The 14,863-nt window shown below is 35.6% G+C and overlaps 1 protein-coding gene across 1 annotated transcript; it reads right to left on the bottom strand.

Annotated features, from left to right (window-relative positions):
• Window positions 1-618: 618 nt before the first annotated feature.
• LOC125655207 (uncharacterized) lies at window positions 619-13,651 on the bottom strand. The gene is made up of 3 exons (XM_048885402.2): window positions 13,010-13,651; window positions 1,485-1,901; window positions 619-1,181 (listed from the first exon to the last, which is right to left on the bottom strand). The coding sequence occupies exons 2-3, from the start codon at window positions 1,882-1,884 to the stop codon at window positions 745-747; spliced, it is 837 nt and encodes a 278-aa protein (XP_048741359.1). The 5' UTR covers window positions 1,885-1,901; window positions 13,010-13,651; the 3' UTR covers window positions 619-744.
• Between the last annotated feature and the right edge of the window lie 1,212 nt (window positions 13,652-14,863).

Below are 14,863 nucleotides of genomic sequence, written 5' to 3'. Positions count from 1 at the left end.
AATAATTCTGATAAACTATTGGTGTTTTACCGTCATTATTGCCTGTTAGACCAATATTTAAATCCTGGGGTAGTGTGCTGCTTTTCCATTCTCTAATAAGGTACATCCATGATCTATTTATAACAGTCATGCATTGATGCCATACGGAAGCGCATGTTTGTCATGTTGTTATGATACAAAATGTTCTCATGTAAACAACCAAAATAGTTTTCAAAAGTACATGCCTTAATGTACCCGCGTATTCATCAGGCTTAATGGAATGTTTCCAGAGAATTAAAACTCTAAATCAGAAAATCCAGCTAAATGCAAATTATTGACACTGGACACTGGACAAATGAATACAAATACAGACACATTGTTAATTCATGGACCAAACGTAAATGCGTTTTTCTAAATTGCCAATTCATATTGATAAGCCAATCACTCCCTTTTAAAAAAGTTTTATATATATTCACTATGTTGCACTTGGACAATTTTAATTTGAACTATACCATGAACATATTGCATCCCATTTAGCACATATTTATTATAACTATATTTCCCCCATAATGACTAAGCACTTCCTGTTACCAAACAATTTACAAGTCTGTTGCTATATCCTTTAATTTTGCCCTTTCATATGCTTAACTTTCATTTAACCGTTCTTTTCGACAGCAGGACAAAAGCATTAATTTCTCATGTTCCTTATACTGTATGACAATGTAGAAGAAGACCATAATAGTTCGGGATAACTTGACTGAGGTTCTATTTGATGAGCCATCCACCAAAGGAGGTGTATCCCCAAATATCACTCTCGATACCGCCCAAATTAATGGTAGATGTTCTGATAAACGCATCATCCCCTTGATTCAGGAAAGCAACACCAGTGCCGCTGACGTTGTCATTATTACTGTCTCCGCCAACAGCAAGATACACTGCACCATGTTCTTTACCATCAATCATGAGCTGGGCGCTATGGTGTTCGTTTCCAATGAGACGCATGGACCAAGTGAAGACGTAGATACCTGTGCTTGGAGCAATGAATATACCAGAGTGTGGGTGATATCCATTTCCAGCATTTACTTTCACTTCGTCAAAGATAAAAGTGTGTTGATCCCCTGGATTTGTCAATGATCTGGACATTACAGCATAGAAAGCTACGGCGTTTGGAGCAGTTGTTGGACGAGGAGACAATAGGCGATCTACAATTCAAAAACATAACACAAGGTTTAGTTCCTACGACGTCTTCAGAGGTGCCAATTGAAATTACCCACACATATTCAATTAAAATTACTCCTTTTATTGATTAATATATGAAAACAACTTTTTTGATTTGTAGCAAACTATCATTATCTGCGAAATACTATTATTCTTGATGTCTAGATCTGCTAGCAAGTCCAGTGCAGACCGCTACCATTGATAGAAACGTATATATATATATATATATATATATATATATATATATATATATATATATCGAGAATCACTCACTGATGATATTGTACCTTGTCGATTGATGTGTTCTCTTTTGTCTAGATTCCCAGAACCGTGCATGTTGACTATACCCGACCTTTTTCCTACCAAATGTCTACTTGTATTTGACTCTTCAATCGTGATATCCACATCTTTATCGGCAACAGGCAGTATTGCTTGAGCTTGTAGTTTCTTTGCAATGTTTTCCAAATCGTCCATCTTTTCAGACTTCTCAAGGATAATGTTTTTCAAATGCTCATTTGATTTTTCGAGGTTAATTATGCGATCATTTTGCATGAATACAATTTTTTCTAACTGCTGGAGTCTGTTGTTAAGAGCAGACATTTGTAACTGCAGTCCATCTTCACACTTAATCAATGGTGAACACAGAAACAGTGCTAGCATCAAAACGGAGACTTTCATTTTGAACATATCGTTGGTGTTTGTAGCTACAATAGAAAGCTAATAACCGTCAAAATTAATGCATGCATGGCAATTAATATCCTCATTATCATTCATATGTCGATTTGATATATCGCTGTGAACTCGAAATAAAGACATCACAGAGTCGTCCACCTCTGCATCATATTTAGATACTCTATCGAGAATAGCTATTAAAAGAAAACTAACAACTCAACTTCATGACAGAGCGGATGATTTCAGCTTCCCCATCGTCAACTTCCAATATCTATGTACCAATATTTCATTATCACATGCATATGGTGTGTATATATCTCAACTGATTCGATACACAAGAGATTGTTCTGTGTATAGGCAGTTTTCAAACCGAGGCAGGCTATTGACAAACAAGTTGATGGTGCAGAGGTGTCATCAGTCTCATTTCAAATCAGTAGTTTGCTAATTCTATGGTCGTTATAACGCTCTAGTTTGCCATTATCACCCATCATTGGGTCAAATGCTGTCTGACATGTTTCATACCGATTGTTAGACAGTTCTTGGCACACTGATTTTGTCTACGGATACCTTCGTTTACCTGATCAAGATACATGTATAGGGCTCACGGCAGGTGTGACAGGTCCCAAATGGGTTCTTACTCCTTCTAGGCACTATATCCCACCTCTGGTGTGTCGAGGGATCCTAGGAGGAGTAAGCATTCCCTATCGACCGGCCACGTCCGCCGTGAGCCCTCTATTTTGATCAAGAAAACGTGAAATATCATACCTGATTCACAAACCCCATATTATGGCCCTTAAGATATATAAAAATGAAAGTTAATGTTGAATAGGAGTATTGGTGTTATAAATATGTATCAGAATCCGGGGTTTAAAAAAAACATGTTAGATTTTAAAAATAGGAGCACAACTAAAGCTGTATACATACTGGAACCGGATATGGTACCTGGTTTTTGTCATTTTTCACCAAAAACTGGTTATTTTGTAAAGGTTTTGCCATACTGGTTTCATCTCGCCCAAAATATTTAAAGTATTTTTATAACATACATCTTTTCAATTGACCATAAATGGAAAAATATTTTAGGGCGAACTAGGAGCACTATTTTTATTTTTCAAAAAAATATATTTCCAGATTGCTGAAAAATATCACGGTTATAATGCGCTGGTGGTGTTAAACTTGAATTATACAGATAATATGGCTGCTTTAAGTATCTTATGGAGAAAGAAACTACGTTTTTTATTTCGTGTCATGTATATAGGTCATTTTTAGTTCGGTGTTTATTTTTAAAGCAAGGGAAATTCCCTCACCTAATGGCCTAGTTTTCGGTTGTAGCTTGTTTTGTCCTTTTACTAGGTTATAGATGTTCATTTTCAATACCTAGTTGTTTTCATCTTTTAAAGTCGTTCACAAAGCATTTTCATTGCATCGTTGCTTTAAAACTGTGTACAATTTTTGGTAGTTTTACATTATTATCATAAACATTATCATTGAACGAAACGAGTTACCGAAACTGTTAGGCCTGGGCCTAGTGACTGAAATGTACATGACGTCTTCTGTCACGTTTGGGATATATCGGAAAATATTCAGGCTTCACGTAAGTATTCTTGTATGGTACTGATATCATATCGAATAATTTTTGCTTTATTTATTTTACAAAATTGTTACTACGCAGCTTTAGACTGTCAACATTCGAAATAACTGCTTTATTTAACCTAACTTTACGTACATTGGTAGCGAGTCCTTCTTTGATTTACAGTACATCCAAGTTTCGGGCTGAATATTAGCATGACCTGGTCAGGCAAAAAGGAATTCAAAATAACATTTTTAAACTACAATATGACTTACCTTAACATGCAGCATTGCCGCCAGTTAAATCCGACACAGTAAATTATGTAAGCAATTCATAGATATAATTATAGCAATCCACATGTTATCGATGAGACATGACGTCATCTGTTGTAAGACATTCATGACGCATTATATGCTTCGATAGGCGGATCAAGTAACCCCCTTATGAAAATACTCGATATACTGGGTGGTTTTTTTTAATTTCACATATGATATCGTCGTACATGTCAAGAGTTTTTTTTATTTTTTTTATGTAACTTTACTTGTAAACAAAGACTATGCGGTTGTTGTTTTTTTTTTTGTTTTTTTTTTGTTGTTTTTTTTTTAGGGGAGGGGGGATAAGACAATACAGTATTTATTGTGCATGTTTAATTTCGTTGATTTTCTATTTCATAGGCCTACTTCGAAGGCCTATCAACGTATCAGTGTTCCATTGTCCAATGCAAAATTAGAAAAGGAAAAGTAGTGTCGTCTTGGTTGTCAAGGAGGTGTGTCCCCATACCAAGTTACATTTATACAATATAAACAAATATTTTTTTCAGCGTGCTCAACAAGTCAAATTGCGTGATACAAGTAAAATTAAATTAAGACAGACGGGCTGAATGCTATATTATATATGTTTTGCCAATTAATAAACTGGACATGTGTTTTGCCAATAAATATATCTTAATTTAATAATCCAGTCTGCAACAGGAAATTGTGCTTAAATTGTCTAATCTTCAAAACCTTAAATTATGTACATGTGTGTGGTGGCGGTGGTGGGTGGTGGTCTTCATCCACTCAAACTGTCCCAATCCCCCTCCCGAATTTAATTTCTTTAAGTGTCCAGTGGATAGATCGCCACATCGACCCATCCAAGTCTGCTGTAAGGATGTTTCGAAATCTCGGTGTCAAATGCAACTAGTTTACACACAAAAAAATATATATAGACAAAATGATTGGATGATTTGCATTGCTTCTATTCATACAACAGTACTGAATCTATAATTGAGAGAGAGAGAGAGAGAGAGAGAGAGAGAGAGAGAGAGGTACGGGAAGTTTAATCAAATCTTGAAATGAACAATATTCTAATTAACCATTCCACTTCATTCTGATATATTTAATTTCCCTTTTTTCCGTGTTAAATTATTATTCGGCTAGCGCAAGTTAGGACTGCCCCCTCTCTTTTTTAAACCGATGTTACGTGCCTAGCTATCTAACGCTCTCTCAGTCAAAAATAAAATAGATATATAATCTATATTACTACAACTTCATTGGATTTACTAGAATTTTTTTACCACCGTAATGCATGTTTTTGCAAGCGGAAAATCTAGGCATTTTTAAAATAATTTTTTCCATCTTCGATAACAAATATTCAGCTGTTCAGTCCACAAAGAGCACAATGGACCAAATCTCAAAGCTTTTATTTGTCATTTTATGGTCCACATTTCTTTGACCTAGTATAATTCATGCTACATGTATTTATCAAATTGAAATCATTGCCAATTTATACCATGTGATATTCGTTTGTTCATTTTCAAAGTCAAATGATCCTTCTCTTATTTGGTGAACTCGTGCTGCTCGTGCTGTGAAACTATGTGCCGACTAACACGTACAGGTGTTTGTGAACGGGATGTCGAGAATTTGGGCGTTTCATAAAAGTGTGAACGTCTGCGGGGAAGTCTGCATACGGATATGCATCAATATCTTGATATATCTATCTACAAGAAATAATCCCGATATACAAACATGTTGAGGTTTCTACTTAGAGATAATTAAAATCCATTTAACGACACTGTCGACTCTATTTCTGGGGGTTTTAAAAACAATTTATCTGCTTCAAACATATAAACGTGAAAAATCAATACATAACGAACGTCATAACTTAAGAGTAATTAAGATGAATTGTTTCGAATAGCAAACTCCAACACGTAAACAATTTAAGTAAGGTATTAAATCAGTATGATAATTCTTTAAAGATAGACAGTGAAGGTACATTTTTTTAAATTGAAATTACTATTTCAAATTTACAATAATATACATCATTAAATGATATGAATATATACAAGTCGCTGTTTTATACGTTTTAATTTTCACCCACTATAATATTTCGTTTAGTATAAATTTATTTATTTATTTATCACACGAAGGTGCACGGTGGCACAAAGGAGGCACATATGTCAGATATCCACTTAGATCCTCCGTAGACTTAAAGGTCTACCTCGCTCAGAAAATTAAGACTTCAGAGGTGCCGACAATTTTAAAGGTCCACCGTGTTTTATTATTTATTTTTTTTTAATGGTTTACGAGGTGGATGTTCAAAAAATCCATTTTTCTAATTAGTTACTATAATTACTCAAGTTTAACCAAAATTATATAGTTGTCTCTCTTTTTTTTTTTATCGTTAATTAATATAAATTTTAATGGAAATTGATACGAATAGATACATGTATATGCAACTTGAAAATATAAACTCGTCTTTGAGATAGACGGTAAAACAATACTATTTGCTGTGGTCCTCTCACTGCAAGGAATTTTAATTTTTGATCACGATTTTTCACTTATGTCCAATACAGCGGGAAAAAATTGTAAAGTGTTATGTAATGGGGAGGGGGGATATATCACAAATTTAAACATCGTGATAGAAAATATACAAGTTCCTAAACAATTGTGATTAACAACCAGAATAAGCCCCAAAAATATATATTAACCTATGAGTCCATTATTTGTGCATTACACTGTGAATCTCATAACGTCAACATCATGACGTTATATAGCTTTTCTGTTGAAAAACAACACCAAGTTTAAACGACTGTAAAACGAAAACTAGAAAAGATATAGTTGTAAAATAAATTGTTCTATAACCTATAAATCCGAGCGCATCAACTGTGAAAGTATCATTTATTTTGGCGAAAGGGCAAATTTTAGTACTTTGGCTCTGGTTCTTTAGACCTATGGTTGGCGCTTACGATCGTAGCAGTGAATGTTCTTTAACGTGCCAACTCCTGCCGTGACACAGTACCTCTGTTTTTAAGATCATACCCGAAAGACCCATGATTCTCACTTCTAAATGTCGAGCGTTTGGCAAAGGAACAATCACTACCTATATTAACGTCTAAGGTTTGACCGCCATGGCACGAACGGGGCTCGAAATCACGACATTCCGTTTATGAAGCGAACGCTATACCACTGAGCTACCATGGTTAGTTGTTCATAAGTTAACGACGTGTTGCACAATCTACAAAATATTATACTATTCGATGAGTATTGGGATCGAATCAACTGAAACATGCATTTGTTTTCAATTTTCATACGTAAATAATTCTCATGAACACTACTCTGTGACTATGATTATCACTAAATCATAATATCCAAGTAAAATAAATGCAATGGTGAACATAACAAACAGTGATCAATCTCATAACTCCTATCAGGAATATAACATTAAGAGAAGGACAAACACAGACCCCTGGATACATCAGAGCTGCAGTCATGTACCAAGGGGAAATAAGCATCCCCTGTCGTTCAGTCACACCCTCCGTGAGTCATATATTTGGATCAAGTAAACAGAGCAATTCGTAGTTAAAATCAGAATGTAACAAACGATCTTACATGAAACACGTCAGACAACATTTGACCCACTGACAGGTTGCATTGACAAACTAGATCGTTATTGCGACCATTATGATAGAATTTGCGAACTGCTGACTTTAAACGAGACTGCTGAAACCCCAGTAACATGAACTTGTTCGTCAGTAGTAACCTACCTCGATTTAAAACATTGCCATACGTAGAGCAAGTTCTTGCGTATCGAATCAGGTGATATAAACACCCATAATATTTTAAAGGTCATAATGAAATATTACTACATAAATATATATTTTCAATTTGTAACTGATACCAAAAGTGCATTTTCTATAATGAGTCTTTTAACAATGCCATTTTATAGTCTTTATGTTGAAGATTCTAATTTCCTTACCGACGTATCCCAAATTCGTATCGCAAATGTCATCAAGTCATGTTACAACGTACGTTACATACGAACTGTTTATTCTTATCAAAAAGGTCATAAAATCAAGTCAAGTTTGTAATACGAAGGACTTGCCCAACCTTATATCACTATCACTTCTTTTAAAGCGACATGATTTTAGATCGTTGAAAATTATAGAAATAACAATTTTGCATAGATGATGCAATAAAGAATATTTATACACAGGACACATTTCGTATGCATAAAGGTGAAGATAACGAGCAGTGATCAATCTCATAAATCCCATAAGCAATACAAAATAGATAGTTGGGCAAACACGGACCCCTGGACACACCAGAGGTGGAATCAGGTGCCTAGGAAGGGTAGGCATTCCCTGTCGACCGGTCACACCCGCCGCAAGCCCTATATCTTGATCAGGTAAACGGAGCATAAAACACAGCTTCCAAAACTGTGTTAGTGAATACGGTGTTTGTATACTACCCAAGTTAGATGTATCAATCATTCCAACGAAATTGATTTTTTACTAGCAGCAAATGATAAAAAAATAATAAATTTTAAAATCCAGTAATCATTATATGAAACTAATTCCAAATTTTCACTCGTAAAAGTTTTATTATGAAAACGTTATGATCGTTTTATCATGGGTGTGTATTTGGAAGTGACAGGGGTTAATTCAATAGAACAGAACGATAACACGTATTGGCAGTCTTTGTCATGGCTTTACTTAATAAAAACATATTTCCAATTCAACGACAATGTTCATATCAATACAAACCATTAGTATGTATATCATATACACTCTGTAATGAAATGCATGATCTACAACAACTTTTGGATACTTATGTTGTAGCATCAATAGTCCATGCATGTCTGAGTCAATCAATCAATAATTCACACAATATTTTCAATCAATCAATATTTCAATCCACCAATGTGTCAATCAATCAATATATCAATCAATAATTCATTCAATATTTCCAATCAATCAATCAATATTTCAATCCACAAATGTGTCAATCAATCAATATATCAATCAATCATTCAATGTCAATAAGCCCAATTATTGGCAACGGACCTGGACTGAAACAAAATCCGTGGCAGGCTTAGCAAAATTCGGCCATATGTCTTCATGTATGTATAAGAAATGTTAACGTACATGAAGAAATCCGCCACAAGCGGGCAAAATTTTGCTCGAGCCATGACAGGGAGACTGTTTATTAAATAGTAGTTAGGTTAAGGAAATATTGTAGCGTTTCTTTGGACAAAGCTGAGCAATACATCCCGGATAATGTTTAAAAACATAACCTGAGCAATATCAGACATTGCATACTGTGTCTGTGAAATTTGGAAGAGCATTGTTGAAGACCTAGGTATTTTATATATTCGGCATTGTGTGATGTTACGAATGGAGCTAAAGATTTGATAATATTCGTACGTGTGTTGTCTGCTGCAATATTGAGAACGTATGTGTATCGTAATGCCTGGGGAGGATCTGGGACGATATGAACCGAGTTTGTGGAAGAAGTTTGTAAATAGTCATCCTGACAATAGTTAATTTCAGAAATTTTTGCAATCTAGCCAATGGTACCAATATGGCCCCCTCCCCAATTAATTAATTGATATAACATCAGGCTTGCCCCTTTGTGCAACAATAGGTTCCACCTCCTTCCACACCATACCACTCTTACCACACAAAAAAGATGTGCTGTAGTAAATACATACACGGCGGGCAGGATAATGAATAATGGAAGAGGCACTCAGTTCAGTTAAGGCTTCCCGAGAAGAATTACAGTGCTGTATATAAATGTACCTTGATGCACTTCGCACCATATGATGTCACAATAAAAACGTACGTCACGACGTACAAGTTCTTACAGTTGTATCGCGGGGAAAGTGTCATAATAGTATGTCGTTATTTACTACCGTTATCAAGTGATAAGCAGTATACCGGAAAAATTTTCTTGTCAAATGCTTATCATATAATCATATTTTTTTTTTTTCATATCAAATCACTCTGCATTTATCATATCTAGTTTGCACGAAGGTGATGTTCATTTTATATTGTTACCTTGAAATCGCCCCTACATATTCTCCTGGGGCCCGTTTTACAAAACAACTTACGACAAAGTCGCAAGTCTTAAATTGTATTACACTGTTATTACTTTGAGTGAGTGAAGTAAAACTTTTCTGAGGCTTAATTTTCAACATTTTAAAAAAGATCTTTTGCATTTGGAGTGAACTATTTTACAATAAACTGGAAAATTCCAGTATGTAAAGTTGGTCGTAAATCGTAAGGTCTTTTGTAAAACGCGCCCCTGATTCGGATTAGCACTGCGTTTAATTTACATAATTATTGTGACCAGCTGCAGTAAATGTAAAACTGCAACGATGTACAGTGTATGGTGGTGCTTGATGTTTATATATTCATATGCTTATTACATTGATATATCAGAAAAGTGTTGAGATCAACTTCTGACACAAAAAGAAACCCCTTTCCGCATCTGATAAACTCTTGCATACTCTCGAAAATTAAGAAATATGCTGCATTAGATGCATTTTAAACTTCCCTCCTTCTATCGGAGAACTTGCTCCCAAAACTTTTCAGTTAATGTAAAGGAGGCTCTGTTTTTCAATATTAAAAGGGTCGGCCTGTATATAACCGATATCGTTGCACTTTTGTAATTATCACAATAATTTTTGTTGGTTCTAAATATATAATGTCACGTGATAGTCTCGTGATGATAAACACATGCCTCGATGAAAATATATGGAAGCCTACTGGGTATCGGTTTAAACGTCGTTTCGTTCTCGGATATTTTCCATTAAATATTTTCCATATAAAACACGAAAGGCCATTTTATGCATCTGTTTTACTTTATTTTTGTATGGGACGCCTTAATTCAATTGAGCAATAATCCAGAGAGTAGTATTGAATTAGGACACACAATATTGCAGGTCTACTTAATTTAAATTTTAGGCTCTGATAAAGGCATTAAATAATTCACGTTTCCATCTGCCTCTAGCCTCAATTTCGTGTTGGGGATTTAGACCGATGAATTCAATAGGCCTGTGCAATAATGATGCAAGTTGATATTTGTGAGGGTTTGACATTAAGGTGGCAGTAAAATGGGCCACGTGATTGGTCAAATGGACAAAAAGTTGTGCATGTGCTTGAACAATGAATCTGCTCGTGAGTTGAGTGAAATGTGCAACGTAGAGCCCCTATTGCATTGGTGTTTTGAGCCAGTTATAAACAACGAAATATGTGCATCGCCTATTGATACGTGATTGTACAATAGTGTAGGAGCGGCATGACTAGTAACAACCTGCAACAATGCAACAAATGCCAACTGAAATGCGATGGGAAACGTGGCGGCTTCGTATGAACTTGAACAAACTATTGGTAGGATAGATATTAACTAGGTTCAGTATACGAAGAGTGATAGGGAAACGGGCATACTTTATTAGGTTCAGCCTATGGAATCCCTGTAGGATTTAGCTTACTATGAATGTTTTGTGTTGTCGATACCGCCCTCTAACTGAATGTTTTAACTAGTGCACGTAGCTGTTGAAAACAATATTTAGGTGGCACTTAAGAAAGCAATATTGTTGATACACTGGTGAACTAGTGGGGGCCAACATAGCTGGAATTCGTATTTGGTACGAAAGTTTGAAGAGAGTTTATGCCCATTTGATATGTTGATGCTGTGTGGTTAAAGGCATGGGCCTTTAAAGTGATGATCGCAACACTTGAGGTCAATGAATCCATAATTCACAGAATATTTTGAATCAAACAATGAATATTTAAATGTACCAATGTGTCTGTGGTTTTTGACTGATTTGAAGGGTTACCTGGTAGGAAACCTAGGATTGCATATATACATGAGCCATAACTCAGCATCCATGGAACCAAAGTAGGTTGAGGGATTTTGTTGTTGTTGTTGTTGTTGTTGGCCTGAATACCTATCGTACTCGAGATTAGAACTAGTGTTACGATCATGTGTTATGCGAATGGCATGAATATATTTTAGCTCCACTGGATGTCAGAAGGGTGCCTAGCTAAATATATACTTGCAAATATCAAAAATCCATCTATGGAGTTATGAATCGTGGGAATTTTGTTTTGTTTGATCTTGGGTTCGAGAACTAATTGACCTTGTATGATTGAAAATTTGTGCGTATCATGGTTGCTGTGCGATTGCGAATTCAAGAGTTTAGATAAATTGACATAATGCGTTGCCCAAATTTTATCTTTGATGGCTTGAGGAACGTGAACCCAAAGTTCATCAGTAATGATTGTAATAACAAGATGTGTTTGTAAAACATATATGCCTACGTGGTGCAAAATTGAAAAGGGGTATACACGTGCCTAATTTGATTGATAGTAATAATTCGAAATATTGAGCAGACAATATCTTCCAATGTCAGGAGTGGATTGACCAAGTGAGCTAAAAATCAATAGGGGTCATCTTCTCCTTAAGATGTACCGGTGTACCAAATTTGATGTCTGACGAAGATATTGATTGGACAGTATATTTCTATGTCCAGTTTGACCATTGACCTTTGGCCATGTGACCTCAAAATCAAGGGGGGTCATCTCCTGAAGATGCACCAGTGTACCAAATTTGATATCTGTCAAGCAAAGGGCTATCTAGACATTGAGTGGTCACTATATACATATGTCCAGTTTGACCCTTGGGCTTTAACCATGTGACCTAAAATCAAGAGGGGTCATCTTCTGACGATGTAACAGTGTACGAAGTTTGATGCCTGTCAAGCAAAGGGTTCTCTAGACATTGAGTGGTCAGTATATAATTTATATGTCCAGTTTGACCATTGACCATGTAACCTCAAAATCAATAGGGGTCATCTACTCTTTGGGATGTACCAGTGTATTAAGTTTGATGTTTGTCAAGCAAAGGGTTCTCAAGATATTGAGCAGACTAGGTCTTCCTATGTCCAGAGAATATTGTCCCTTCACCGGAAAAACAATAGGGGTCCTCGTCAACTCATAACCAAGTGAACAACCCCCATATCAAATATCATTACGATGAAGTAATTGGTGATATTCAGCGGACAACACGTAGTTTACCAACCATCAGGTGCAAACTAATATATGCCCCTCTTCTTTCAAAGGGGGGGGGGGGTGGCGCATAATAATTATATTATAATAAATAACCATTAAGCACTGCACACAATAAAAATGATACAGCGTGTTATTAAAGAAGTAAAAGGAAATTACCCTAGCATTAAGACAGGTAATATCAAAACAATGCTAGCAAAACATCAATACTGTGAAATAAAATTACGAAAAAAGGATTTTACCTGTTATGAAGGGTGTCGTCGGTGGATGTGTGAGTGCGGTGGTTTCTGCTATTAGGCTGGGAGGCTACCTTTGTGATTAAATGATAGCTGTGTCCTATATGCCCATCTGGTTCTCCTTTTGGGGTTGACTTGATGGCGAACGGGGCTGAATCCGGGTTGGAATTGCAGGGGTCAGATTCTGTGTGGGCAATGACCGAAGAACTGGATGTTGTGCCGGTCTAGCGTAAGGCGATTTAGATGGGCGCTTGGTACGTCGCAACATTTTCTACGAAGTTGAACAATATTATCAGAGGAATAATATGAATCAGCAAGTGTTGTCGGGTTAGCTAAGTAGGCCTAAATATAAATTTTACGATCTTAATAAACAAAATTAATGCTTAAATATTACAGTAGATGTATGGGAATAGAATAGCAACCCTTAAGAGTTAATTCGATAATATCAAAGGAACCGACCATGATGCCATACACGACGTGTACAATATGGCGGTAGAGATGAAGCGAGTCGCCTCGTAAAAATCATGAAGAAAAACGTTGAGCTGTCAAATTAAGCAAAAATAATTGAACGTAAATACGTACCGCAGTTTAGATATGTTTTTACTATACCCAATTATATGGTGAATCATTCGAGGACGGGGTGATGGTGTTGAATTGAAATTCCAGATTTGTTCAATTTGGATTTTCGTTGACATGCAACTCAAAAAGGACTGGCAATTAGCGCTTGTACACTATATATACCCAGGGATTAGAAAAAGGGAAAGTGTCATAATAGGTATTTGGGGGGATAGTGTCAAAACCGTGCAATTCAATTGATTGCAAGAGTTATGTTTCTTTGTCTGAACAACAAATACTTGCTCTGTTCATTTCAATAACAGGACTTAACTCATAGCGAGTTTAGTCGGATTACAATTGACGTGTAGGACACTGAATGTAGCATTTTCAGCCAGATAACCTTGTTACGGGGGTAAAGAACATGACCCACGAACGATGAAAAATGGCCTAGCCTAGGATATTGATAATTTCTGTATATAATAATCTTTGGGATATAGGCTTTCTAGAAATGTTTTTCTTTTTTTCATATATTCTATACTTTTTTGTTAATATGACGTTGAATATTGTGGTTTTTAATGTTAAAAAATTTACATTTCGGGATACACGTCACAACAATAAACCTCCAATGACCATGTACAATGTACATGACCCTATAAATTTCTGAATATATCAAGTTATATGCACTCAAATAGCTAGAATGGCTTATTCAATGCTGCTAATTTGTGATCTAAAGCAATTTATTGTTTGTACAAAACATTCACATACTTTCAGTTTCGTAAATACACTAAGGTATTAACTGCAATGCTTCAAGCCGACATACTTTTCATGAAGCACAAACGCATTTCATAAAATACCCAGTGTCGTAGTCATACCTTTATACATTTTCAAACATACATACGTACAATTTATTTCTTAAAGAGACACTACAGCTCATTTTGCGCAAAAATCATGAAATGACAATTTTCCCAGCGCTTTCTCAATTTTTGTTGCATTGTTGAAAGTATGAACTTTACGAAAATAACACTTATCTAAAGTTAAAAATTATCGTTTTAACGTAAAAATTAATACTTTATGATGGCCTATACAAAAAATATCGAGTCTCCTCCTTTTAGTCTTCAGACGCATGCGCATAGACAGTAAACAGTGCAGCATGTCGTCCAGTGAGAGAAAGTGTTGTTGATAGATCTAGCATTTTGACAGATTCTGTGAGAAAAGAGGTAAAAAAAGGGTAAAAATAGAATGAGATAAAACTCATGCGTGAAATAAAATTTACCTAGGGATCAGTATGACCGTTGGAAAACAGAG

Source organism: Ostrea edulis, chromosome 7, assembly GCF_947568905.1.
Source record: "Ostrea edulis chromosome 7, xbOstEdul1.1, whole genome shotgun sequence".
Classification (NCBI taxonomy): Eukaryota; Metazoa; Mollusca; class Bivalvia; order Ostreida; family Ostreidae; genus Ostrea; species Ostrea edulis.
The sequence above is the reverse complement of the archived record's forward strand: the minus strand, read 5'-3'. Positions and strand labels throughout refer to the sequence as shown.

Excerpts from the sequence above, each read along its gene's own strand:
- LOC125655207 (XM_048885402.2), bottom strand. The coding sequence starts at position 1,884 with ATGTTCAAAATGAAAGTCTCCGTTTTGATGCTAGCACTGTTTCTGTGT. Across the intron at positions 1,182-1,484 it reads AGAACACATCAATCGACAAG|ATCGCCTATTGTCTCCTCGT; the intron begins GTACAATATCAT and ends TTTGAATTGTAG.